The 26,363-nt window shown below is 43.8% G+C and overlaps 1 protein-coding gene across 2 annotated transcripts in view; it reads right to left on the bottom strand.

Annotated features, from left to right (window-relative positions):
• Nucleotides 1-185: 185 nt before the first annotated feature.
• The window catches only part of DUSP29 (dual specificity phosphatase 29), a gene marked incomplete at its 5' end in the record, with an annotated part of 37,601 nt that continues 11,423 nt past the window's right edge, over nucleotides 186-26,363 (bottom strand). The window contains 3 exons of one of the 2 annotated variants that reach the window (XM_079135967.1): nucleotides 186-3,943; nucleotides 13,340-13,560; nucleotides 26,098-26,331. In XM_079135967.1, coding sequence (XP_078992093.1) covers nucleotides 3,714-3,943; nucleotides 13,340-13,560; nucleotides 26,098-26,297 — 651 coding nt within the window. In that variant the 3' untranslated portion in view covers nucleotides 186-3,713. Of the gene's footprint in view, nucleotides 3,944-13,339; nucleotides 13,561-26,097; nucleotides 26,340-26,363 lie in introns of those variants that run through there. The other variant, XM_079135966.1, reaches the window with a different exon arrangement.

The following is a 26,363-nucleotide window of genomic DNA, read 5'->3' as shown; positions in this document are numbered from 1 at the left end:
TCTGTTCCCTTTGCTGATTACACTGTTGGGTTTGTGGAATGCGGGGCTCCAATGTGCTCACTCCTGCCTGCCCCCACAGCCCTCTAGCGAGCTTGTAGACAAATCCCAGTCACTGCCCCAAACCTGCCACACCAGAATCAAGACAGCACTAGAGGCACCTGAATGAATGAATTCAGACCTGAATGTGACACCACAGATCCTGGAAAACAGGACTTGGATTCATCACAACTGAATACACTCCCCATTAGGTTGGGATTCATTCACAGGCCACATCTTTAAAAACCAGTAATGTGTTCTTGTTCATTTATTTCATGAAAGTCTAACGTGACTGTTGCCAACCTACTTTCGTGGCACCACCCTAGGTACATGGGCCTCGGACTTTGGCCTTTTTCACCAACATGGTGTTTTAGAAATAACAACTCACAACGTTGTCACAAAGAGCTTTCACCAACAGTCCTTCTGCCTGATCCACACGCTCACCCTGTGTAGGAAATGGGGCGGTCATTTTCATTTACAGATCAAGAAATCAAGGCTCAAAGAAGCTAACCTAATTGCCTGAACTCACCCAGCTAAAATTTGTAAGCTGAAACAAACCCAGGGTTCCCAAATCACAACTCTTTCTCCTAAAATACTGTACCCCGTGAAAAGGCTCTAACTGGTCATCTCTCTGGTTTAAAGGCTTAGCTAATGAATACACAATGCTGTAAAAACTGCTAAGTGCTATATAAATATAGGTTCCTTTGTTGTTGCAAGCAAGCCTTGCTCTGCAGTCAGCCTGATATACTGAAAGTTTAAGTACCGTTATGTTACCCAGCAGTGCCTTCAGTGTCTGTGCCCAGGCACCCCTGATGCCTGCTACCTTCTTTGTTCCCATTCCCAGATTCCACCTGGGCCCGGCTGCAAATGTTCATGTTCTGCAACACTCTGGCCTGAAGCATCCTCTTTTGGTGTCCTTATCTACTATGGTGACTTCAGGTTCTACTCCTTCACTGTATTTGTATCTCCAGTTGTGCACACTCCTCTGAGCTCTAGAGTCTTGATCAAATGACGGGACACCTTTCTGTGTCTTCTGGACATGCCATACTGAAGTCATACCCAGTTCGCTAACCTTCATTTCTCTCCTCTCAGCAAGTCTTCCCCTCTTCCTGCATAATTCCAAAATAATCTTGAACGCAAATCCTGGCATCGTCAGTCCAGGCCACCTTCCTCTTTCCTGTAACACCCCCCCTAACTGATCTTCTGGTCTCCCTTCTCAATTTCCTGCAACCCATTCTCCACACTTCGGCCAAAGTGATTTTTTCTGGAGTGATCTTGAAAGAGCTCACACCATTTCCTTGCTTAAAATCTGTCAGTGGTTTTTCTTTGCACTGGGAATAAAACCTAACCTCTCTACCCCTTTCCTTGCACTCCCCTGTCACCTGATCTGCAGTTCCTCAGCCTAGAGTGCTCCCTCCACCTTGGAAGGGTGTGCTGACTTCAAACCTAAGCTTACTTGTCAGAGAGGTTGCCCTTCACCACCCAGCTTCTAAAGTAGGTTGCTCTCCCCATGCTCCCTATTGCTGTCCACCTTAGCACCCATCTCCCTTATTGTATTTCTATTACAACCCACACTTGTTTTTATTTTTGGCCTCCATTATAATGCAACTGTTGGCATATAGTACATTCTCAACAAATATTTGTGGATCGAATGAACCTTTTACTTGTGAAGATGTGAAACACTATTGGAAAAACTTTCTTTCTTCTATCTCTGGCTTTCAGGAGTCACCAGAAGAGTCAGACCCTCTAGTGTTAAGTTCTCTGCTGCTTCTGCCCTCAGCAGGACTTAGCTTTACAAAGAGATGGTGGCATACAGGGAAATACAGGGGTGGTAGATGCTCAAGAAAACACATCCTCCCTAAAGGGAATTCACTTAAATGTAAATAGTTCATTAAAATAGAAGTAATGATTTGTGTCGAGGCATGGAATAGATCAGACCTAAGAGAAAACTGTTCAGAGAGCAGCCATTGGAATGCCATGATAGGCAAACCTAGGTAGAGATCACTATGAGTCTTTCCGTCTGCATCTCTTTCCCAAGAGCCCATACATGGCTCCCATTACACCCCAACCTGAGTTGTCAAGCAATTCCATCACCCTTGGTCATTATGCCCCTACAACACTGTTCTCTCCCTCACACAAGAGTTGTGGCTGATCCCTGTCCCATTTAGCCCTGTCCCAATTTCAGATGGAACATCCCATCTTTTCAATCTTACCGCCAAGATCAATTTACTAAACATATTTCCATTTCAGCTTTGCCTTTTTGCTTTGCAATTCCCTTGCAATGTTTCAGGGTTTTTACCTGATGGCCGGGAGGGGACGTCTCAGGGGAATCCCCTTCATGTGCATGTTAATCTGAGGACCAGACTTCTCTTGGGCCAAGGTGACCCTCCCAGAGCAGAACCAGGCAGTCCTGAGGAACCAGGTCCTGGTATAAGGGCTCAGGACACAACTTCCCTGAGGTCATAGGGAGACTATTGGGTGGCTTTATCCAGCTGCTGATTCCCTGGACTCTTACCTCCCTCTAGCAAGAACTCCCTCTTTTATTCTATTGAGAATCACAACCAAACTGGAGACCTGACCCTTTTTCATTGTTTCCCAAGAGGACTCATGCTCTTGGCTTTTTCCAGGTGGTTTCCATTTCTGGTCCTTGACTGCTAGTATCTTCACCCCCAGCATCTCTCTTTGGGTTCAGTCTGGTTCAGGTTCCTGGCTCCAGAAGTCACCACTACCCACTTGGTGCTGCTACTATTTTCTCAAGAACAAAGAGCACACATGCTCACAGTGAGCGGCTTAGCTGTGAGAGCCGACCTCAGCCCTGAGCCCCACTGGCTGCCCCATCCTCCCATGCCACAGCAAACCCCTTTACAAATACTTCCTGATGGGACTGAAAACAACCCAGTCCCAGCTGCTCTGACTAGAGGCAGGATCCTGGTCTGCTGAGAAGTGTCATCCTTTCCCTCATTTTGTGCAAGATTATAAAGCCAAATTCTTGTCCAAATTTGCCACAATTTATTGAATTTGTCTGAGTAGTGGCAGGCAGTTCTGGCCACCATTCAGAAGAGCCCTGGCTCCCTGAGGCAGGCAGGAAGCCGAGGGCAGGGGGCTCTAAGGGGATTAGGACCCCACTCCCTACCCCTGCCAGGACAGCAGCATCCGAGGATGGTGACCTGGGGATTCCATGGGTAAAGAATGCGGGTGCACCCCCTCCCTGATACCTGTGAAAGCTCTCCTGTAACAGCTGCACAGGCACTTTTCTGTGTTTATAGAAAATCAAGTTCTATTTTAAAATTATTTTTTATAAGAATGTGACTTTTCGTTCAGACAAAGCCAAACATTTAATCACAACACAATTCCCACACATTTTAAAATCCTTTTCTGTTTCCATCTTAAAAAAAAAAAAAAAAAATCACAGGAGACTGTGCAGAACGGTGCTCTCATCTGCAACCAATTGAGCCGGGCGCCAGTCTCCCCCCACGGGGCTGAGACCTGGACTCTGCCAGGAGGCGGCTCTGAAGCCTCCCTGCTCTCAGCACACGCTGGGAAGTTTAATAAGATTATTATGAAGAAGTCAAGCTTTGGTTTCACTGTCCCTTCTCTGTGACCAAAGTCACAGGACAGTGCCATTTCAGCCTTTCATCTTCCATCCCAAGAGTCAGTGTTTGGCGATGAAGAGGGCCCTATGGCTCCTCTGGGACGTCCCCACGCTGGGCCTGTCTCCTCTGCTGCACCAGTTGCTTATCCAGTTCTCGAAGTTGCTTCAGAAAGCCCCGATTGGGTAGGACGCAGCGGTTCTTGGCCACTTGTTGGATGGCATCCACCAGGGTCATGTTCCTGTGGATCATTAGGTAGGCCAGGACCAGGGTTGCTGACCGGCTGCGACCCATGGCGCAGTGAACCAGGATCTTATCTGCAGATGGAGTGGGGAGAAGAAAACCCACACTGAAGGGGTGGCTGGCCTGTAGAGAAGGACTTGCATGAGGCCCAGGGAGTCCTGCTCAGTTCTGATTGGCTTGCCCACCTTCACCCACAGCTCCTCATCTGCATGGGGAAATTATCTCTTTTTTTGTTTCTTTGTGAAGGCAATTTTACATAATGCACTTTGTATGCTGTTTGACACCTATTAAAACTCAATAAACGGTATTAGTTGCTGGGCACTGTGGTGCATGCCTGTAATCCCAGTGACTAGGAAGGCTGAGGGATGAGGATTGCAAGTTCATAAGCCAGCTTGAGCAACTTAGTGAGATCCTGTCTCAAAAATAAAAAGGACCGGGGACTTAGGACAGTGGTAAAGCACCTCTGGGTTCAATCCCCAGTACTAAACAAATAAATAAATAAACAGAAGATGTTTATTTATATTGTCGCCTCAGTTAGGAAGGGGAAGAGGGAAGTGAAATTAAGGCTCTCAACCTGCCTAAATACCTCTAAGAACTCCTAAGTCAGTGTGCTGAAGAAAATGATTTTATGGGTTTGTGTGTGTGTGTTCAACGCTCATTTATTTATGTTGAATAAGGTAGTCACTAGGGTTCAAATGTCAAGAGGTAACAAAAGATGCCCAGAAAAGACTCCAGTGCCTCAGCTTCCAGAAGCAACAGGCATTATGGGTTTTTTTCTTCCAGAGAGGAATCAGTGCATATGCATAACAAACCAGGTTTATTTCTCTTCTTCTTCTTCTTTTTTTTTTTTTTTTTTGCCTCAGTGGTAGCAAGTTTTACATCCTTTTCTATACCTTGCCTTTTCCATTTAACAGTATCTCTACAGATTTGTATATGAAGGATTCATTCATTTATTTATGTTTTCTTGTGTCTATACCAAGTTCCTCTGTAGAGATGATCCATAAGCAACTGTAGACAGAATACATTCCCTGGGAGACCCTGGAATGACCATCCCATGCGTGGGCTAGATGTGGAGTGGAGAGGTATGTGCACTTTTGGCATTATCTACAGTGCTGCTAGATTTGACCCTGGATAAGGAGATAGCTGCCTCAGTCCCCGAAGGCCCTTTGAGCAGCCCAGAGGATGTGGTCTGCTTGCTGTGGCATCTGTGAGCATCCACATGGCCAGTGGAGACCATATTACCCTGGCCTGATCTCTTGCATATCTAGGTTCCAAACAGGGTTCTGCCATTAACTGCCAGTTGGCTAACAAATAGGTAAGTCACTCAATCTCTGGAGCTCTAATTTCCTCAACTGTCAAGAGTGGAGCAAAATCAGATCAGCAGTGAGCAAATCTAATTCTGTAAAATTACATGCTTGAGTTTTTTAAAAAAAAAAAATGAAAGTAGTTTTACTGTTATGTGCCAAAGGCAAGGGATGAATATTCTTACAACTTAAATTAGCTACATTATTGTTTATACTAGCTGTTCTCCAAGTGTATTCCAAGATCTCTGGGAGTTCCCAGGAAACTTTCAGGAGATGCATGGAGTCAAGATGATTTCCATCATAGTACTGTGGTGATATTTGTCTCACTGTGTTGACATGCACGCTGACATTGCCTTTGTGACAGTCACAAAGGCAATGGCGTGCAGAACTTCTGCTATCTTAGCAGGGATCATGGGACAGGCACCAGCTAAACTAGTAAGCATTGGGCTGGCTGCTACCACACACTCTCAGGGGGCAAGCAGCAATTTCCCTTAAGAATAACTTCAATGAAGCAGTAAAAATGAGTTTTATCAAATCTCAGCCCTTGGGTGTACTTCTTCTTAATATTCTGTGTGATGAAATGGGCTGTATACATAAAGCACTTTGGCCACATACCAAAGTACAATGGATATCTCAAGGAAAAGCACGTGCAAGATTGAGATGCCAGCTGAATAGCTGCTGTTTTCATGAAACACATTTTTCCTTGAATGAACAAATGACAGAAAAACCATGGGTATTCAAACTTGGGCATTTAGCAGTACTCTCCTCAAAAGTGAACAAAGTGAGCCTGTCATTTCAAAGAAAACAATTGACGCATTTGTTGCCAGGGATAAAATGCAGGCTTTCAAACAAAATTAGAATTTTGGAAAACCTGTATCTATCACTATGAGATTGAGAGTTTCTTAATACGTCATGATATTTCTTTTAGGACAGATGATGATATTAACAAATGTGGCTTTTTGGATAATCTACAATGAAAAATGTCACATTTGAAAGACCCATATAACTTAATGAACCAGTATTTTCAAATGAATGGTGTAGGACATTATATTATTATATCAAAAGATTCACTCAGGACAGACCAATGGAGTTTAATGTGATAGTCTATGAAGGTCATTGATATGGTTTGTGATTCCACATCACAAGTGACCTTAAAATTTTTTCATTTGTTGAGATTTGGTATAGTTTCAAAGAAGAATATCCACAACTATCTGAAAAGCCTATTAAAATGCTCCTCCCTTGTCCCTTGTCCAACTACATATGTAAATAAGACTGGATTTTCTTCATATATTTCAACTGAAATATCACAACAATCTGAATGCAGAAGCAGATATGAGAATCCAACTGAATTGTGCTAAACCTCACATTGAAGAGATTTGTGAAAAATGTGAAATAATACCAGTTTTCTCCCTAACTTATTTTGGAACACATAACTTTTCATAAAACTATGTAATGAAGTTGCTATACAATGGGTCTTACTATATTTAAATGAACAAATATCTTAAATATTTTCAGTTTTTATTTCTAGTAGGGTAACTACTGATAGATATAGTCTACATACACAAAAGATTTTTGAGATTTTCACTAGTTCTTAAGAGTGGAAAAGAGTTCTGAATCCAAAAAGTTGGGAACACAGAGATCTAGGAGAAAAGCTCTTTGGCCCCTTTGGCACCCACAGCTGGGCCTCCCTGAGAAGCCAGGAGCTTAAGAAGCTTCCCCTCCTTCAGGCCTCCAATGGGTGGCGCTCTAAAGCTCACCTAGAGCATCAGCTCACTTTATCTCCTTTTGTGCTGGGCCAGCCTTTGAAGATTCATTAACATCATCCCTGCTTTGTAGATGGAGAAACAGGCTCAGGGGGTGTAATGCTTGCTGGGGGTGTAATGCTTGCTAGAGGTCACTCAGAAATCTTTTGCTTGAAATAGCTCATGCAACATATATTTCACATATATATTCTACTGTGTGCCAGCCACTAGAATCTCATTCATTGCTTTATCTGTGCTCAGAGCAATGAGATTCAGCTGAGATAGTGAGATTCCCGTCGAACTGTCACTCCAACCTGCCAGTGGGTGCTGTCTCCTGTCCCTGTGGAATCTCTCTGCTGAGGTCTCAGTGGTTGGGATTGCTTGAGCTATATGATCCCAGTGGTGGCCCTGCTCCTGAGTCTCAGGCCTGAGACCTGGAGAAATGTCCAAGAAGACACTCATGGACATTGGTGGGTTTATGGAGTATCACAGGATATAAGCACAGCTGCATGAATGTGGCTCTGCATGTCCCTCTCACTGCCACCATCTCACCTTACCCCTGGGACCAATGCCCAGGAGAGTGATGATGGTCAGAAGCTAAGGTAGCATGAGAAATCCAAGCTGTGCTAAACACCAAGTACATGGGATTTTCTCTCCAGCCCTACATGGCTGGAAAAGCCTGCAAATTCTGGCCAAGAGTAAGGACAATGGCCTCTCCACAGGCAGTGCCTGGTACAGAGAGGTGCTCTGTAAATGGTTCTTCATTTTTATCACAATTTGTTTGACTGATCTCCACAAGCTAACCAGGCCCTCACATCCCACCTCTCCATGGTGCTGGGCTCCCAAGTGTGTTACTAGAGCTTTCCCTTCTTCACCTTGACCAAAGAGGGAGGCAGGAAGCAGGTCCCCCTCTTTATTGTTGCATAGGGCTTAGGGGATGCTGGCCCCACATTCTTACCCAGCATAACTGTGCTTCTGGGGTGTGGATGCATCCAGGCCAACACGTGTCTACCTCTGGCATTCTAATCCCCATGGGCTGCTCCAGAGGCTGCCTGGCCCCTGGCCAGCTCTGCTGATAACTAAAGCGTTTCTTCCTCTCCTGGCAAAAAAGAGTAATTCTTTCTGTCATGACTAAATACTAAAACAGATGAAAGCTGTAGTTCATTAAGCCTTTAGGGAGCCTGAAGTCTGTTAAGTGAGTGGGGGAAGGGAGAGGAAGGCGGAAGATGGGGGAGGTAGGGGAGACAGATGGGGATGGGGGCCTGAAGCAGTGGGGGTGGGGAACAGGAAAGGAGGGAGGAGGGACACTGTGGCAGGAGTTCCTGGAGCTGAATTTGGTTTTCAAGACCTTGGCATTAATGCAGTCAGCCATGAGTGCTTGATGGGCCTCCCTAAGGTGAAGAGCCTACTGTTCTTTGGAGGTTGATTGGGCCCCACCTCTTTCCTCTCAGGGAGTGGCCCCAGAATCTCAGGCCTCTGCTCCCTCTTTACTCAGTGGCTCTGCCAAGCACCACCCTTTTGGAGCTCAGCATCGGGTGGTGGGAATCAGCTCTCTGCAGAGTTGGGAAGGCCTAATCCCAGCATGGGCCTCAGGGCGAAAGCAGGAGACTTTGTGAGTTGAATATGGTCACTGGTAGGGTCCTCAGCAAAGGCAGCATTGTCAGAGCTGGCATTTTCTAGATCACTGACTTTTAAACTTTTCTGTGCAACCCCAGGAAATAATAGAGCAGGATAAAATTTGCAGTTGACACCTGCATACCCTTTGAAGCACTTTACATATGTTGTCATAGTCAATTCTTACAGTGACCCAATGACATCGACAAACTTATTTTCTCCACTTTACAGATGAGGTAACTAAAGTGCAGAGAAGTGACTTGTACAAGTCACAGAGCTAGGAAGTGGCAGACCCAGGATCTGAGCACAAGCAACTGGCCAGTGTGTGTGTGTGTCCGTCAAAAGTAATCCACACTGCACTGCATGCAAGGCATATTGATATTTTCCATTCATTTCTAATTTACTCAATTTTTCCAAAAGAAACACCCACTAAATAGATTTTTTTGATCCATTAATAGGTCACAATTTATGTCTGGAAAATGCTAGTTTCCATAAAATATTTCCCCTTTATCCTTTTACCAAAAGGGTAAAGAGACTCATATTTGTAGGAAGAAAACCAAATTCATACTCTCTACTGCCCCTCAATTGCATGTTTTCAGCAGTGACCAGAGAAGGTAAGCCTCTGTCACTCACATCAGATACGGAGGCCAAGCCTGTCCTCCACAAACCCTCCCCCTGCCCCTGGCCAGGTGTGTGTCCTCATCAGCACCTCCTCCCGCTTATTGCCTTGCAACTACCTCCCTGAGCAACATGTTCAGAAGGGTAGCTAGTGCCCCTGGTCCTCCAGAACAGGTCAGGGATGTGGAGGGCCTCAGGAAAGGGACAAAGTATGTTATGGACTGCTGGGGCATGTGTGCTGAAGGAGGATAGGAGACACTTGGTGATCTGGTCTGGTTAAAGCTTAGAGAATCAACCAAAGCCAGAGAATCAACCTCCTGCTGGAAGCAGACTTCATCTATTTATTCATAATGACTGGGCCCATAATAGATCTTAAAATGACTTCAACAGCAGGCTAAAGACTGTTGATTTAAGAAAGAAGGAACCGGGTTGGAGATGAGGCTCAGTGGTAGAGCGCTTGCCTCTGAAATCTGATCTTTAAACCCTGGTAACCACATGGGAATGGTGAAGGCTCTCCAAATGTATTCTGTCACAGCTTCTTTATCTGATGAAGAAGGATGAGTTCACTTGTGTCAGATCCTGTAACCAGCTGGCATGCCTTGCCTCCAATGATAATTGGTAACCTCTTACATACCACAGTCACCAGATGCTCAATATAAGGTCCAAAGACACTTCCATGAAGCCTCAGTGATGGAAGGAACCCATCTCCCTGACAAGTGCATGTCCTGACTATGCTGCTTCTGATTAGTTCTGTGACCCTGGACAGGTCACTCGACTTCTCTAGGCCTCTGTTTTCCCAGCTCTCAGGACTGGACAGCAGACTAGGTTATCTCTAAGATTTTTCTAGCATGACAGGCTTTCTGGAGAGTTTATTTAGAAGGTCAAATCAGCATAGGGTGAAGGTAGGAGTGGGCCCCTGGGCATGATGATTGGCCAGGATACAGTTCCCTGCACCACCAGGAATGCTTTTTCAAAAGAATGACTATGCTGAGCACTATGGCACATATCTGTAATCCTAGCAACTCAGGAGGATGAGGCAGGAGGATCACAAGTTTGAGGCCAGTGTTGGAAATTTAGTGGGACCCTCTCAAAATAGAAAATGAAAAGGGATGGGGTTTGCTGGGAACAGTGGCGCACACCTGTAATCCCAGCAACTCAGGGGACTGAGGCAGGAAGATCACAAGTTCAAGGCCAGCCTCAGCAACTTAGTTAGGCCCTCAGCAACTTAGTGAGACCCTGTCTCAAAATAAAAAAAATAAACAGGACTAGGAATGTGGTTCAGTGGTTAGACCCCTGGGTGAAATCCCCAGTACCAAAATAAACAAACAAACCAAAACCACATAGCATGTGTGAAGCACTAGGTTCAATCCCATCATAAAAAATTTAAGAATTAAATTAAATTAAAAAAAAAAAAAAAAGAATGAGTACGACTGGGTGTAAGGGATAGGGAGAGGGAACAGTGTACCCTTGGCTGAAACTAGTCAATAGAGGATAGGAAAGATAAGAACGAGGGAGGAGAGGAAGAGGCCTGCCTTTGGGCCAGACTGTTCATCAACACCTGTTACATCAGGAGTATAATAAGAAACACACAGCTGGGTCTGCCTCTGAAATGCTACAGAAGTGTCCTTTGGTTTTCCAGTGCATGACTAGATACAACCAGGCCACCCACTGTGTGGGGCAGGCAGGCTGAGCACCTGTCATCTGCCTACTCTGGAGTCTATGGCAGTGCTGTTGCTAAGCTAACCCAGCATTTTGGTTTGATACTCTGCCCATTCAGGACACAGGTGACAAGCTGATGGCCATTGGGTTGCTTTGGTTTTGCCCTTTGCATCAATTTGCTGTCACCATTTGGTGAGTGATTTTATAGTAAAATCCAGATTAGAGACTTTTCCTGAAAAGTCAGAAAATCTACCACATTTGCACTGATCTTCACAAGAAATTCCGCCTGGAATAAAGCAGCAGCTGCTGGCTTTGAAGAGGGCACAGGACTTTCTTCATCCCTGTTCCCACATCCCACTGCCTTATACACAACTACCTTTGTTTCTGCTCTGCCTGGTTCTGAGATTGATGTTTGATTCTTTGGCCTGAGGAAGTCTTTAGACATTCAGGGGCAAAGGGCACTGAGTGTGGAGCCCAGTCTCCCACCTGGCAATGCAGGCTCATCCTGCTCCTTGATTCTGGCCAACTGGTCTAAGCCTCACACCCGACCCCTCAATTCTGTTGCCTGCACATTCTCTAGCCTCTGTATATCCTCTTCTCCCTTGACCCTTCCCACCTGGTTTAAGGGCCATGACCCACACCAGCCTGATATATCTTCATGTGATCTGTGATCTGTCCAGGCCTAACCATGTGACTTGAGATCCTGATTCTTTCCTGATCTGGCAGTGGGGGCAGTCTCTCAAAGGCTGTGCCAAGAACCTAAAACAAGCTTTCATGTGAGTATATATCATACAAGTTCAAAGTTGGAATGCCTTTTTTCCTTCTTTTCTTTTTTTTTTTTTTTTAGGATTGGAAACTTTATTATGATGATGTGCATATGCTGGCGAAGCTATAAGCTTCACAGTACATGACCTCTTTTTATCAAATGCATCCGAAAGCCTGCTGTGCACCAGGTTCTATGCCAAGTGCTTTATGTGTGTTACTGCTGATCTTCATTATAACCTCACAAGGTAAATATTTTCATCACCAGATGGAGACACCAAGGCTCAGAGAAATCACGTCGTTAGTAAGTTTTGCAACAGGAATTTGAACCCAGTCCTGTCTTCTCCAAAGTCTGCCAGGCCTCTTCCATTAAGGGGGAGTTCTAAGACATAGAAATGGCAAGCAAACACATAAAACAGAAACTGAAAGATTAAACTGTTGTAGGCTTTTTTTTTTTTTTTTTTCATGTCAAATGTGTTTTTGGTTAACTTCAAACACCATGAGGCAAACTTTACCTTCTGGTGATGAGTCAGAGTTCAGTTACTTTTTTTATCCTGTTTGGAAATCCAGAATGTACAAAACACAAAAGATAATTCATAAGTAGACTTGTAAAAGGATGACTTAGAATTGAGACATTCTTTAACACAAGCACTTCAGTTCCATGGGTTTTTTCCATTGTGACATTGCTTTCTGAACCATGATAAAGACAAATTGTTAGGGGTTATGGCTGGCTATGGAGCCAGAGTCAGTATGGGATGACTGTCTAGCAGAACTGGCCTAGGCCCAATCCCAGGTTGCAAATTCCTGAAGCAGGTCAGTTGGTCGGTCAGTGAGCCTTGTGATTCCAACCTTTACAGCAAGAAGGCTTTCAGTAACTGGATACCCTGAATTATGTGACACATGGAGCTGAAGTCAGAGCACAGATTAGGGAGTTGAAGTTCCTCTGGCCTCTGTGGAATGCCAAAATACAATATGCAGCAATAACTGCATATTGTTTTCCCTGGTACATGCCTGATCTGTGCCCTTTTCTCCAAAATAGCCTGTAGCCTTTCCTGAATTAGGGCAGCTAAAACTGCATTTTAAGCACAAGGACTAGTACTATGATTTAGAAGATGGGTAATTAATGGTTAGAAAATTGAACATCGTGGGTACAAAATTCAGATTCTCAGATCCAATTTAGCCAAGGTTGTCAGTTTGCTATAGGAGGTCTTGCTACACAGAGTGTTAGAATTAGAGGGTAGGCAGTGCGCTTGGAAATTTAGTGAGACTAGAAGAATTTAATCTTTTCATGGATTCTCACCCAAGGCAGTTCCCTGTACTTGATTAATGTCTTGGCCACTTTTCTCCGGGGTTAGGGGAGGGGGACTGAGGATTGAACCCAGAGCCTCCAATTGGCAAGCATTCTACCACTGAGCTCTACCTCTAGACCTCACCTTTTCCTTTTGAAGGATGACTGATACTCCTTAGGGAAGACTCACACCTAATGATAGATAGCACTTTGCTCTAAACTCTTTCGATTCTGATTCCCCAGTGGGCCTCAAAGTCGTAACCCCACCAGTAGCATGCTCGGTGAGGCAGGTCCTCAAACCATGACAACTTCCAGAGGCTCACAGATCTCCTCCACAATCATATGCAACCCCAGAGCACCTGATTTGCAAACGCGGTTACAATGCGCAGATCCCCCGTGGGGGCGGGGCCTCTTATGGGGCGGGCCCAGGGCTGGTGGGCGGGCCCAGGACTGGGCGGGGGGGGGCGGGGGGGGGCCTCTTACTGCGGTCGTCCTGAAGCGCAGAGTCGACGAAGGCAGCTGCCGAGTAGAAGAAGACGCTGAGGTCGAAGGTGGGCACGTCGTCGGCCTCGACGCCATGATACTCGATGGTCATGTCGCGGTAGTAGTCGGGCCCGGTGTCCACGTTCCAGCGGCCGTGGGCCGCGTTCAGCACGTGCGTGAAGCCTGCCTTCTGCAGCCCATAGCGGTCCAGCGCCGTCGCCCTGGGCGCAAGGGAGAGAGATAGGCCTGCTATGCAGTGCTTGGCGCCAATGGGGATGAGTGGGGTGGACTTTGGGGTGGATAGAGTCGAGGAGGGTACTTTGGAAGGCCGTCCACGGTTCTTTTTACCCAGTTCCATTTTCTAAAATAAGGTGATTTCAAATGAAGTCCCAAAGCCCTGCTTGGACCAACCCCTGGACCGTGCGCGCCATTTGGCCTTTTCATTTCTCTGGCTGGGCAGGATTGGAGGATGGTGCGGCTGAGCTGTTCATTCATCCATTCTTTCATCGTTCACCAAATCCAGCTAAGCCTGGTGCTGGACACTACTGCTAAACTGGGCCAGGCAGATTCCCCAAAAGGCTTCCAGAATAGTCTATTCATCTGGGCCTCCTTCATAGAGTCCCAGGAGACCTTTAAAGAGGCTTCTTCTCTGAACCTTCTGGATATTTATAGGGTTTGGAGGTCAGTACTAGAAATAATGGTTAAAGGCTGTTCTTTGTGAGAATTTGAGATTGGGCAAAATTTTTGATATTCACAGAGTTGGTGGGCACAATGTGAAACAGTTGCTTTGGTGAGTCCTTGGCTTAGTTGAGCAAAGCATTGTTCTGAGAAGAGCTTTTGAGTCGTCCATTGTTTGAATTAACTTGCGGAAAGTTCCTGAAGCCAGCACAGAAATCATTTAGTTTTCTGGACAAGAATTTTGAAGAACAAAGAGTAAGGTCATGTGGCCTCAGAACACTGCTAGACCGAAAGGCAACATCGTGGAGGAAGCAGGACTTGTTTCTGCTGGGGTCAGGATGGTTGGAGAGCTTTTTGGGAATGGGACCTTCTTGAGCCTACCCTACTACAAGGGTCAGGGCCTGGTGATGGAGGGGAATAGAAGCAAGAGCAGGCCAAGCCATGGAACTAACAGCCTAAGGTGTAGATACTGGAGATAATGAAGTTCTTTCAGGAAGTGTTCATTACTTTCTGCAGTCAAACATTTATCCCCAAATAATGATTTAGAATATGTTGAGTGCCAGGCATTGTTCTGGTGCTGATTTTACAGAAGGAAACACGTTAATCAAGGAAACTTAGGTGCTACTAGAGATAGCAAATAACAAACAAATAAACAAGATCTCAGTAGTAAGAGCTATGAAGGAACTAAAGCCATATGGCATGATACAGAAGGACCATGGTCCTGCTTTTGGTAGGATAGCTGGTGAAGGCCTCTGCCAGGAGGTGGCATTGAAGTAAGGGAGGGAGGGAGTTGAGGGAGAGTGTTTCATTCAGGCTGAAGGAAAAGTACTGAGAAAGGAAACCAGTGTGGCTGTAGTAAGCAGAGGGCAGAGGTGGAAACTTGGTGTGCCCTGTAGGCCATAGGGAAGAGTGTGGATCTTATTGTAAGCCTTAGAGGGTTTTAAGGGAAGGGTGAGCACTGCTCACTTTTTAAAAAGATCAATCTGGCTGATGTGTGGAGAGGGATTAAAGAGGGACCAAAAGCAGAAGCAGGGAGGTTTGTTTGAGGCTGTTGCAGTTGTATGGGCAAAAGAGGAAGGAGGCTTGGACTAGGGTGATGTCACAGAGGGGTGATTGGATCTGGCTTTAAGAAGGCATCTCCCTCAGTAGCACAGAGATCACCCTGCAGCTCAGGGAAGAGGTGACATGGCCTGGAACCTTAACAATAAGAGGACAGAAAGTGGCATTGTGCTTCAGCTGAAAGCTTATCTCAGAACCACTGGGAAAAGGATGTGGACTAAAGTGACCATATTGGATGGCAACAGGGACCAACACCCTGGGCCGAGAGGAGTCCTGCATCAGAAGCACATGCCATGACCCCTCTGCCAAGGGTGCTGCTGTTTCTACTAGTTTCTTGGAGCTTTCTGTTTGCAATGAGAGGAACCATGATGGTGTCTAGAGTCTGGGAAGAAGACACCTGAGCACAGGCGTTGAGCCTTTAGAAACATTTGTAAACAGCCCGTTGGACTGTTGTGTGGGGAAGTGGGGAGTTCTACCAAGCCTTCCAGCTGCCTTGGTGCTGGCATCCTGACTGTGGAACACATTCTGCTTTCAATTTTTCCTCAGAAAGATCTGCTTTTCATTTTTCTTCTTGTCCCAAAGTATGTATACAACACACATTATGCTTTTGGAACCCAGATCTGCACTCAATTAAAGCTTCCACTAATGCAGTCCATCTTTACTGAGTAGCAATCAACCCCACTTTGAGGTTGAACTCAGTGGAAAAATTAAAATTAACTGTTTTTGACAGGAAGCTTCTACCCATCAGAAAGACTATTCTCTCTGAGTTCAGGAATTGGGTTTTAAGATAATGAAATGAAAATCTGAATAAGTAACAGTTTGCACTTTGCTGCTTTTAAGGTCAAGCCTCAGGATAGATAGGCAATAAGATTCATTGCATGACACCTCCTTATTCACTCTGTTGGGCTGTCTTTGGCTGTGTCGGTGAGGAAAGGGCTCATGAGGAGCATTTGACCTGGTGGGTGTCTGAGGCCCACAGCAGATTTTCAGGTCTCTTTGGCTATCTGGGCTAGGAAGGGGAGATGATGTCCTCACACACCACTCAGGGGACTACCCCCAGCTTAGTTACTCAGAGTCTATTTGACGGCTTGGAAGAGCATCCACAGCAGAATGGGGAATTTGCAAATCAAACAGTGCCTCTTAGATCTCAGACACACAGCAGCTGGTCCCCACTTGGGCTAGACGCCTAGCTCCACAATTATTGGAAGTGGGGTAGGGATTGAGGGTGGTTGTCTGGTACTAAGTGTTTTGCTTTTAAAATTTTGGGGCCAGATACATTCTCTGCCTTGATAAGTTATGTGGGAAAGAGACTAAGAAACAGGGGCATTTTGAGGTGAGGGACAAAGAGAAAAGGCCACATGGCCCTCTTCTAGGACCATTTATGTGTATCTGCTGAAGAGACTTCAGGGGAAAAAAATAGATTTAGGAATTTACTTTTAGAATCTGGATGATGCAGGGGCTGTAGTGTCTTATTGTTTAAGAAAAATCCTAAATTTGATCAATTTGTTCATTTTTTAAAAATACGCCATTTAATTACAAAAATAACATATGCTGAATGTAGAATGTGGAAAACAAAAAAGAAAAGGAAAAAACAAACAAAAAAACTGCATTTATAACCTGCTAGAGATACAAGAGTTTATTATTAGCCTTTTTTTTTTTTTTTTTTTTTTTTTGTACTTTAATTGGGATTGAACCGAGGGGCACTTAACCACTGAGCCACATCCCCACATCCCCACATCCCCAGCCCTTTTTTTCATATTTTTATTAGTGACAGAGTCTCACTGAGTTGCTCAGTGCCTTGCTAAGTTGCTGAGGCTGACTTTGAACTCGTCATCCTCTTGCCTCAGCCTCGTGAGCCACTGGAATTACAGATGTGTACCACTGTGCCTGGCCTGTATTTAACCTTTTGATGTAAGAGCCTCCAGGTGTTTTTCTGTGGATAGATTTGTGTATTTTATAGAAAGGTGTTTTAAATGCAATACTGTACTGTTATATTTAATTTCATTGTGCCTCACAGATACTTTTTGTCTGTGTGTCTGGTGCTGGGGATAGAACCCAGGGTCATGTGCATGCTAGGCAGTGCCCTGCCACTGAGCTATATGGCCAACCTCAATATGGCATTCTTTACAAATCAAAGGTTTGTGGCAAACCCAGTCTATTGGCATCCTTTTTCCAACAGCTCAGATAATTATTAGCATTTTTTAGCAATATACATTTTGAACTGAAGTATTTACATTGTTTTATAAACATAATGGTATTGCGCACTAAATAGACTATACTATTATGTAAGCACAACTTTTATATGCACTGGGAAATCATAGAATTTGATTGACTTGCTTTGTTTTGATTTTTCCTTTATTGTGGTGGCCTGGAACTGAACCCACAATGTCTCCAAAGTATGCCTGTATGTATAGTTTCAGAATCTTTGACATGGTGCTATATTATAAATGTCTTCCTTTGTCAACATATGGCCTTTGATAGCTGTGTGCTATTCTCACACACACACATATATATCTCCCAATTTTATCTCACCCATCACTTTGCTGTATTTCTTAGGAAACATCTGATTATGTTCTTAGGGGTCATTTTTTTGAAGTGGAATTGCTGGGTTCATGGTATGGACATTTTAAAATATATTTCGTTCTTGTTACTAAGTGACCCTCTAGAAAACTGGTTCAGATTTACATTGTGATTTTTATTTTTTGCAAACTTAATAGGCAAAAAATAGAGATGTGTTATTTTTTATTTTTTTGGTACTGGAAATTGAGCTGAGGAGCACTATACCACTGAGCAACATCCCCAGCCCTTTTTATTTTTTTATTTTGAGACAAGGCCTCCCTAAGTTGCCCAGGCTTGCCTAGAACTCTCCTCTCTCCTGCCTCAGCTGCCCTACTTGGAATTATAGGTTTGTACTGCTCAGCCTGGCTAATGTTTCACTTTTGTTGACTTGTCTGAACTTTGAGGTTGGACATTTTGTTACCCATGTGTTGGACTCATGCAGTTTACTTTTAAAAAATTGTTTTTAGATGTTCATAGACCTTTATTTTATTCATTTATATATTTACATTTATATATTTATATATATAATATATTTATATATATTTATATATTTATATATATTTATATATTTATATTTATATATTTATATATTTATATTTATATATTTATATATAAATATATTTATATTTATATATTTATATATATTTATATATATTTATATATATAAATTTATATATAAATATATATTTTTATATATATTTATATATATATAAATGAATAAAATTCATTTTATTCATGTACGCCCTTACACAGAGGGAAGGAGGCCCAAACCCTGCATATATATGTTTGTGCAAACCCTCTGCCAGCTTCCTTCAGGTGGAAAACAAGATGTTTCCATGTTTCAGGATTCTGCACTGGGCATTGAAGAAAAGCCACCTGCAACTGGGCCAGTTCTCCCTGTCCTGGTGTCAGGAAGACCCATTGCTTTCCCACACCCCTCATGTACTCCTCACTGTATGTAGGATGATCTGTATCCTACAATCTCGCACCTTTTTATCTTTTGGCATGTCACACTGTTGGTGGTCAAATGTCATTTTATGGGTGTGACCTTGATGATATCCTTCATCTCCAGTGGAGTCTTGATTGTGCCTATTCCTTGCAGGTGGACTTTAAAACAGTGAGCACCTTCTGAGCTTCTGATCTCAGTTACCTCACCTAATATGAAGGTGAAGTTCCCTGGCCTTTTAGTTTCTTAGGGTGCTGCCACTCATTGATGGTGAAGCTCGTAGGTGAAGAGGCTGTTCAGGGTGACAGCTTAAACTCCTGCTTGAGCTAACACTGTGAAACCTTTGGGGGCCTCAGTTTGCCTTGCTTGCTGAATAGAACCAATTACACTGTCAGTACCTTCCTTTCGAGTTCTCTGTGAAGTTATCTAATATTCAGGCTTCTTTGATAGGTTAAAGTAAAAATTCAGGAAAAAAAGGCAGTGGAAAAACGTGCATCAAAATGTGTTTATCTCTGGGTAATAGGATTATAGAGAATTTTTAATTTTCTTTTTGTCTGTGTTTTGTAGATTTTAAGTAATGAACATGTCATGTATTCATTTACTATTTAATGTGTACCATGATTTTATTGATGTTATTTCCTTAGTACTCAGGAGAGACAGACTATTGCAAAGAAATGGGGCAGCCTTGGGATTTTAAACTCCTGTTAGAAATCTCTTCCTGTCTGTCTCACTCCCCCAATCTCCAGTCCTCTAAGGATAGATGAGAATGGAGGAGAGAGACTACACACTGGGGGCCTGGTTTTTTGAGAAATGATGTCATGTTAATGCTTTTCCTTACTAACTGTGCAAGGAATTTTTTTTTTTTGGCAGTGCTGGGGATTGAACCCAGGGCCTTGTGCTTGCAAGGCAAGCACTCTACCAACTGAGCCATATCCCCAGCCCTACAGGGAATCTTATTGTTGTTTGGGGCATTGACTGAGAAGGCTTCATTATGCATGAAACTTGGCCAGACCACCGTCTCAGGTATCTCCCATTAGGCCACCTTTCCCATGACTGGTGCCCAGTTGGGCCTAACTGAGTTTCAGTAGTTGAAGTTTCGGAGTCTAGTTTTTCTGATTCCTTTAGGTATCCTCTAGCATGTTAAATTGTTAGCCGTGGTGTGCTTTTGCTGCATCCTAAACTTACCACGCCATATCTTGGAAAAGCAGATTAAGTTTTAGTTCTGCTTGGTGCCTGGAAGCTGAGTTAGTTCCTTTTCTGGAGGGAAAAGGAGTCACAGCTGTCCAGGTAACACCAAAGGCTCTCAGCTGAGGATCTGCCTCCACCTCCTTTTCTACTCTCTCCAGCTGCAAATCCTGGCGATGTCTCTGGCTTTTGAGGCTGTTGGCCTGCTTGGGAGCATAAAGTCAGAACTGAGAAGACAGAGCAGAGTGCTCCCTGGAAAGCAAGCTCAGCTGTCGGCAGCTGGCCATAGGCATTTGGGAAGAATCCGGTTCTGTGGGGAAGGCAGCTGGCTATTGATGACCCTAAAAACCAGACCTTAGAGGCAACTATAGCTTTAATAAAAATGGGAGCTGCTTAGGGCCTCTGCTATTCAAATAGCAGAACAGCTTAACAGCACCTGGTGTTGGCTCACAGGGACGCCCACATTGTGGAGAGGGGAGATTTCTCAATTATCCTGTTTCAGCCCAGCCTTATCATTGCAGGCTGCCCTGCCTAGGAATTTGCAATCACTTTGAGAGTAGCTAGGATATTTCCCCTCCTGCTGACTGTAGGGGGAAAAAAGAAAAAGAAAAAAGATTTTGCTAAGCAAATGAAAGATCTGAAAAAGATTAAAGTGAGAGTATTTAAATTACAGAAACTTAGTGCTTTCAAGCATACTCAAGCATTTTTGAAGCACCCATTTAGGGACTGCTGATTGATAAGAGGCGATGAATTATTCTTATCTCTGAGTCCTTGGCTCTCTGGAGGGCAACACTTGGTTAACCTAATTTGAATCTAATTTGAATGACTTAAAAGTAATAAAACAAGTATGTGCTTGAACCTAATGAAGCTTAATTTATTTAATAGGACATTTCTTAAAGAATTTTATTTTAGAGCTGGAAGGGACCTTTGAAATCATCCTTTATTTAACAAATAAAGAAACCAAGTCCCAGAACAATAAAATGTTTTGCCAAAGGCCACACAGAGCTAGTGACCACAAACAACAGGGACTTGAACTCTGTGCCTTGAGTCCTGTGGGAGAGCTTTTGCAGAGCCCACAGTTCCCACTGTGGCCAACTCAGACCCCTACGAAGTTATGGGAAATGGGTGGAGAGGGGCTGTACCTTGAATGAGGAAGACTTTCCTATGGGAGTATCTTCAACGTGGCCTACTGGTCAGATCCTGCCCCCTCCACGGACACTGTAGACCCTCCTTGTCTAGGCCTCTTCTTATCAGGCTGCAGCGGTGGGACTACCTCTCCCTTCCCCTGAGAGCTGGTGAGCAATGAGGACTTGGAGTTTCTAGGCACGGTATTGAGTGAATCCTCTGGGAAAACCTTCATTTGAGAGGAAGGCCAGGACGGTGTCTGTGGAAGGGAGGAGGACAACGAGTGGACAAGGCCCGCAAGGAGGATCCTTCCTTCAGCACTTGGCCTTGCCTTCATGATAGGATCTCATTGGAGAAATTTGGTCCAGAGTATTTTCTGTCCCAAGGCTGCTCTTGAGTGGAAGGGCCCTTAGTGGTAAAGTCTGGCGCCTGTTCTTTACTTTTTCCACACACTGCGTCAGATTTCTAGAATCTGCCTCACCTGTGATAATTTATACTTGATAAGTATTTTGCATTGGCAGTGGAATTCACTGCACTTGCAATAAGCCTCTGGGAGTCTAGTTAACCTTGTTAAGTGGCTATAGCAGGAGGGAGCCCTGAGCTGAGATGGGGCCTGCACCAGGCCATGCTGTCTTTGGATTCCCTTCCCCAGCAAGTTCCCACATACCTGACCATGTAGCCTACCTGGACCGAGTGTATATGTTTATCTTGGGCCTCAATTACACAGGGCTGGCTTGAATTGAAAGGAAAGTGACTTTTTGTTGTTGTTGTTGGCAGAAGCAAGGTTATAGTCAGAGGTCGAGGAAGCCAGCACATCTCCTTGTCTGGCACTCTCTTAAGCAGAATGAGTGAATTCTTCTCGAACACTTTCATGGCTTCCTGAAGGAAGTACTTTCCCTACATTCAGCCTTCCACAAGCTATCCCTTACCTGACTTTCTGGATTTCTTTTTTACTACCAATTGTAACAAAAACATTTGTGTTTATCCGTTTCTTTATAATTTACAAAATGCTTTCACATTCCTTAGTTCTTTGAAGCTTCTCAGTGACTGAGTTCATTTCAGAGATGAACTCATAGACTCAGAAAGGTAAAAGGCCTTACCCAAAACCACTACTCACCAGCTGGCTGTGGTAGGTTGTTATCATTTGGAATATCTGCTATCCCTCCTAAGGGCAGTTTATAATTTCCCATCCCCTTAATGTGAGATGTTGGCATGGACTTGTTTTGTCCAATGAAATGGAGACAAAAATGGTCCATGTCACTTCTACATCAGGTTAGGGTTTGCCACGTCTCTCTTTTCTCTCTGCTGCAAGGGAGAAAAATATCCCAACAATATGCCAGGTAGGGGCTGCTCCATCAACCTGGGCCCTGGACTCCAGGGTCCATGGAGCATAGTCACAACTGACTCACAATGGACTGTAACATGAGTGAGAAGTAAACCATTGTTGAGGAAGGCCACTGAGATGCCAGGGTGGCCTGTTGGATAGCACAGCTAATAGAAACTGACCACACAGTAGTAGAATTTGGATTAGCCCAGACCTTCTAAAAGGTCTTTCTACCACAATCATCCTCTGTATTCCAGATCACTCACCCGCTTTGTTCTCCCCTTCATGGCTTTTCTCATGTTGCTCCCTCTATCTGGAATTCCTTTGAAATCCTACCCATCTTCCAAAACCAGGCTTAGAATTCACCTGCCGTGATCTTTCTTAGATCCATAATACTATCAAGCACTTACGGAACACTCACTGCATACGGATACTCTAGTTCTTGTTTTAATGCATTTAATCTTCCCCCATAAGATAGGTCCCATAAGATTGCCTTGTAAAGGAAAGTGGTCACAAAACTGGTAATCTGCAGATCCAAGACTCAAATCCCACTCTTCTTCCACTCCACTTCCCTGATACATTTCTTTATGTATCTTCTCTACTCATCTGTAAATAAAATAGTGTCTTTCTCTTACTGATGACATTTTTTTAAAATCTGAGTTTTGAGCATAAATTCTACCACTTAGGTAGTTGACCTTGGGCTGATCACTTAAGCCCAACTGAGTCTCAGTTTCCTCTTTGTATCCCCCACAGTTCCCAGCAAGTTACTCAGTAAATGCTTACTGATTGAACAAATGAACACTCTGAGCCTTGGTTTTCCCATGTGTAAAACGGGAGTAATAATGCTATCTCCTTCATAGGGCTATTGTGGCATTTAAATGATGCCTAGCACAGAGCATGACACATTAGAATTCAATACAGTGTAGCTATTATTGTTGTTATTATAAGCTATAGGCAAGAAAAATGTAATATGTAAAATATAGAAGGAAAAAACATACTTCCCACTGTGGGGGAGAGCTAGCTTCCTGACAGAAGTGACACATGAACTTGGAAGACTGCAGAGAATCTGGGCACTGAGATGAGGTGAAGGGCAAAGAAGAGCATGGACAAAGATGCAGGGATGGTGTAAGTCTTTTTATAAAATATTTTTTTAGTTGTCAGTGGGCCTTTATTTTATTTATATGTGGTGCTGAGAATCAAACCCAGTGCCTCACACATGCTAGGCAAGCACTGTACCACTGAGCCACAACTCCAGCCCAGTTACATTCTTAAAGTGATATTTTGGGGCTAAAGTATACCTTTAAAAGAAACTAATTTTAGACTTACAGAAAAATTTCAAAAATAATAATATGGAGAGCTGGGCATGATGATGCATACCTGTAATCCCAGGAATTTAGAATTCAGGAGGCCGAGGCAGGAGGAATACAAGTTTGAGGCTAACCAGAGCAATTTAACGAGACTGTATCTCAGAATAAAATTTTTAAAAGGACTGGACATGTAGCTCACTGGCAGAGTGCTTAACTGGCATGCATGAGCCCCTAGGTTCAATCCCTAGTGCCAAAGGAAAAAAAAAAATAGTACAGAGACTGTTTGACAATAAAAGGAATGAAATATTATTGTATGCTACAACTTGGATCAACCTTGAAGAGTATACAAAGTGAAAGAAAGCCAAATCACAAAAGACCACACATTGAATGATTTCGTTTATACAAAACTTCCAGGAGGGGTAAACATAAAAACATAAAGTAGATTGGTGGTTGCCAGGGGCTGGGGCAAGGTAGGGAATGAGGAGTGACTGCTTATGGATTCCCAGTTTCCTCTTGAGGTAATAAAAAATGTTCTGAAATTAGATAGTGACAGTGGCTGCACAACTTTGTGAATATATAAAACCACTAAATTGTATACTTTAAAAAGATAAATTTTATGATACGTGAATTATCTCCAATAAAACTGAATTCAAAAGAGAAAACAGTACAGAGCGTTCATGTATACCCCTCACCTGTGTTCCCCTAATGTTTGCAACTGGGAAATGATTAGAATAATTGTAGTGCAGTTAGACTATGGAGTATGAAAAGTGCAGAACAGTAAGTATAGTATGATTGCTTTTTAAAGAAATTGTTTAAAAGAAATGAAAACCCTTTGTATATATATTTTTCCTGATGTTCGCAATAACATACGTAAAGTAGTAGAAGCGTCCAAGTGAACTTAATATTGGTTAGCTGTAGAATTAAGAGGGGACAGACGAGTATGCAGTTCTTTTTATAACCCCCTATTTTGTTTAATTTAGTGTAAAAGGCATGTAATTTTTATAACTTCTCACATTTCAAAATATTAATGCAAAAAAAGAAGACAAGGGATTCTGCTAGATGGTCAGCTTTTGGTTGTCATGACCAAAATACCTGATAAGAACACCTTAGAGGAGGAAAAGTTTATTTTGGCTAATGGTTTCAGAGGTCTCAGTCTCTGGTCATCTGACTTCAGTGCTCTGGGATCAAGGGGAGGCAGAACATTGTGGTGGAATGGTGTGGCAGAGAAGACTACACAGCTCAAAGTGGATGCAAAGAAGTGTGATAGAAGCCAGGGGACAAGATATAATCCCGAAGGGCACACCCCCCACTGACCTACTCTACAACCATGCCCCACCCAGTACAGTAGTACTTTCAAATGATTAATCCATCAAGTGGATTAATCCACTGATTAGGTTACAACTCTTGTAATCTAATTGTTTCATCATTAACACAGGAGTTTTTGGGGGATACCTCCTATCCAATCCATAGCACTATCCTTGGGTGATTCTCATAGCTAGCAATTTATCTCTAGATTTTAAGCAGCAAGATATGTATTAATATCACACACAGGTGTCCTGCCCCTTCTGCCCCAAAGTACTGGATGATGGAGTGGGAGGTGTTGGAATGGTAGTTAGGACCAAGGTTTCTGGGTTGGAAAGAACTGCACTTGAACTGTAGCTCTCTGCTATCAAACTATGGGCATACTAAACTGTTCAGTTTCCTTACCTTTAAAATGGAAGTAATTAGATCATCTTTTTTACTGGGTTATCATGAGGATAAAATGAGGTTATACATGCAGGGGGCTTAGTGAAGTGCCTGGCATATAGTGTTTCATAAATAATAGCCATTAATAATAGTAGTATTTACAGTAGGCATTTTTCAGAAAAGGGGATGTGAAAGGCTTACCATCCTTTCAGGCACACAGGTTGGAGTTTTCCTATGCTATTGACCTGAGGATTGATTTTTAATCTTGTTGCTCTTATACCCAGCTAAAATAAAAGACTGCATTTCTCAGCCTCCCTTGTAGCCAGGGGCAGGAGAAGTCTTGGGTGGGACTTCTCCTTGGGAAATTGCCCTTTTCGTTTTTCTTTCCCTCCACTTTTCCTTCTTTCTTGATTGTATAGTTGAAGATCAGAGCCATATAAGCAGTCTGGGACCCTGTAGCAACCTTGAGGAAGGAAGCCAGGGTCTCAAGATGGCAGAACAGAGCACACGAGCCTGGGCCCTTGCTGATCACGCAGTCACATGTTCGCCCCAGCTTGCCTGCCTCTGGACTTATATGCAAGAGAGAAATAAACTCCTATCTTGCTTCAGCCCCTTTCCTTCCTTCCTTCCTTCCTTCCTTCCTTCCTTCCTTCCTTCCTTCCTTCCTTCCTCCCTCCCTCCCTCCCTCCCTCCCTCCCTCCTTCCCTCTCTCTCTCTCTCTCTCTCTCTCTCTCTCTCTCTCTTTCTTTCTTTCTTTTCTTTTCTTTTCTTTCTTAAGGTGAATCCAGCCCTAACCAATAGAATTCTCGCAGAACAAGTATAAAAGCCAAGCCCATTGCTGGGAGGTCTGGCAGTGACGTGGGGAGGAGCTGCTGAGCTGGGTACTCACTCATCGCCAATGTAGAGCCTGGGCCAGACCTCGTTGACGTGCGTGTACTGGGGACTGCCCTTCCAGAAGAGCCGCTCCAGCTCGAAGGCTCCAGGGGTGCAGTATTCCTCTGTCTCCCTGTCCTCCTCCGCCTTCAGGGACAGCCTCTTGGCAGATGGGTAGACATTTTTGAGGCTTGTTTTTGCTTCTCCAGATGTCATTTTGAAGTCAAGGGAGTTTCTTTCCTTTCTGCAACTGGTCATGAGAGAGGGTCAGGATGGGCATTG

The sequence above is a fragment of the Sciurus vulgaris genome (assembly GCF_902686455.1).
Source record: "Sciurus vulgaris genome assembly, chromosome: 4".
NCBI lineage: Eukaryota > Metazoa > Chordata > Mammalia > Rodentia > Sciuridae > Sciurus > Sciurus vulgaris.
Note: the sequence above shows the minus strand (reverse complement) of the source record. Positions and strands in the feature narration are given on the sequence as shown.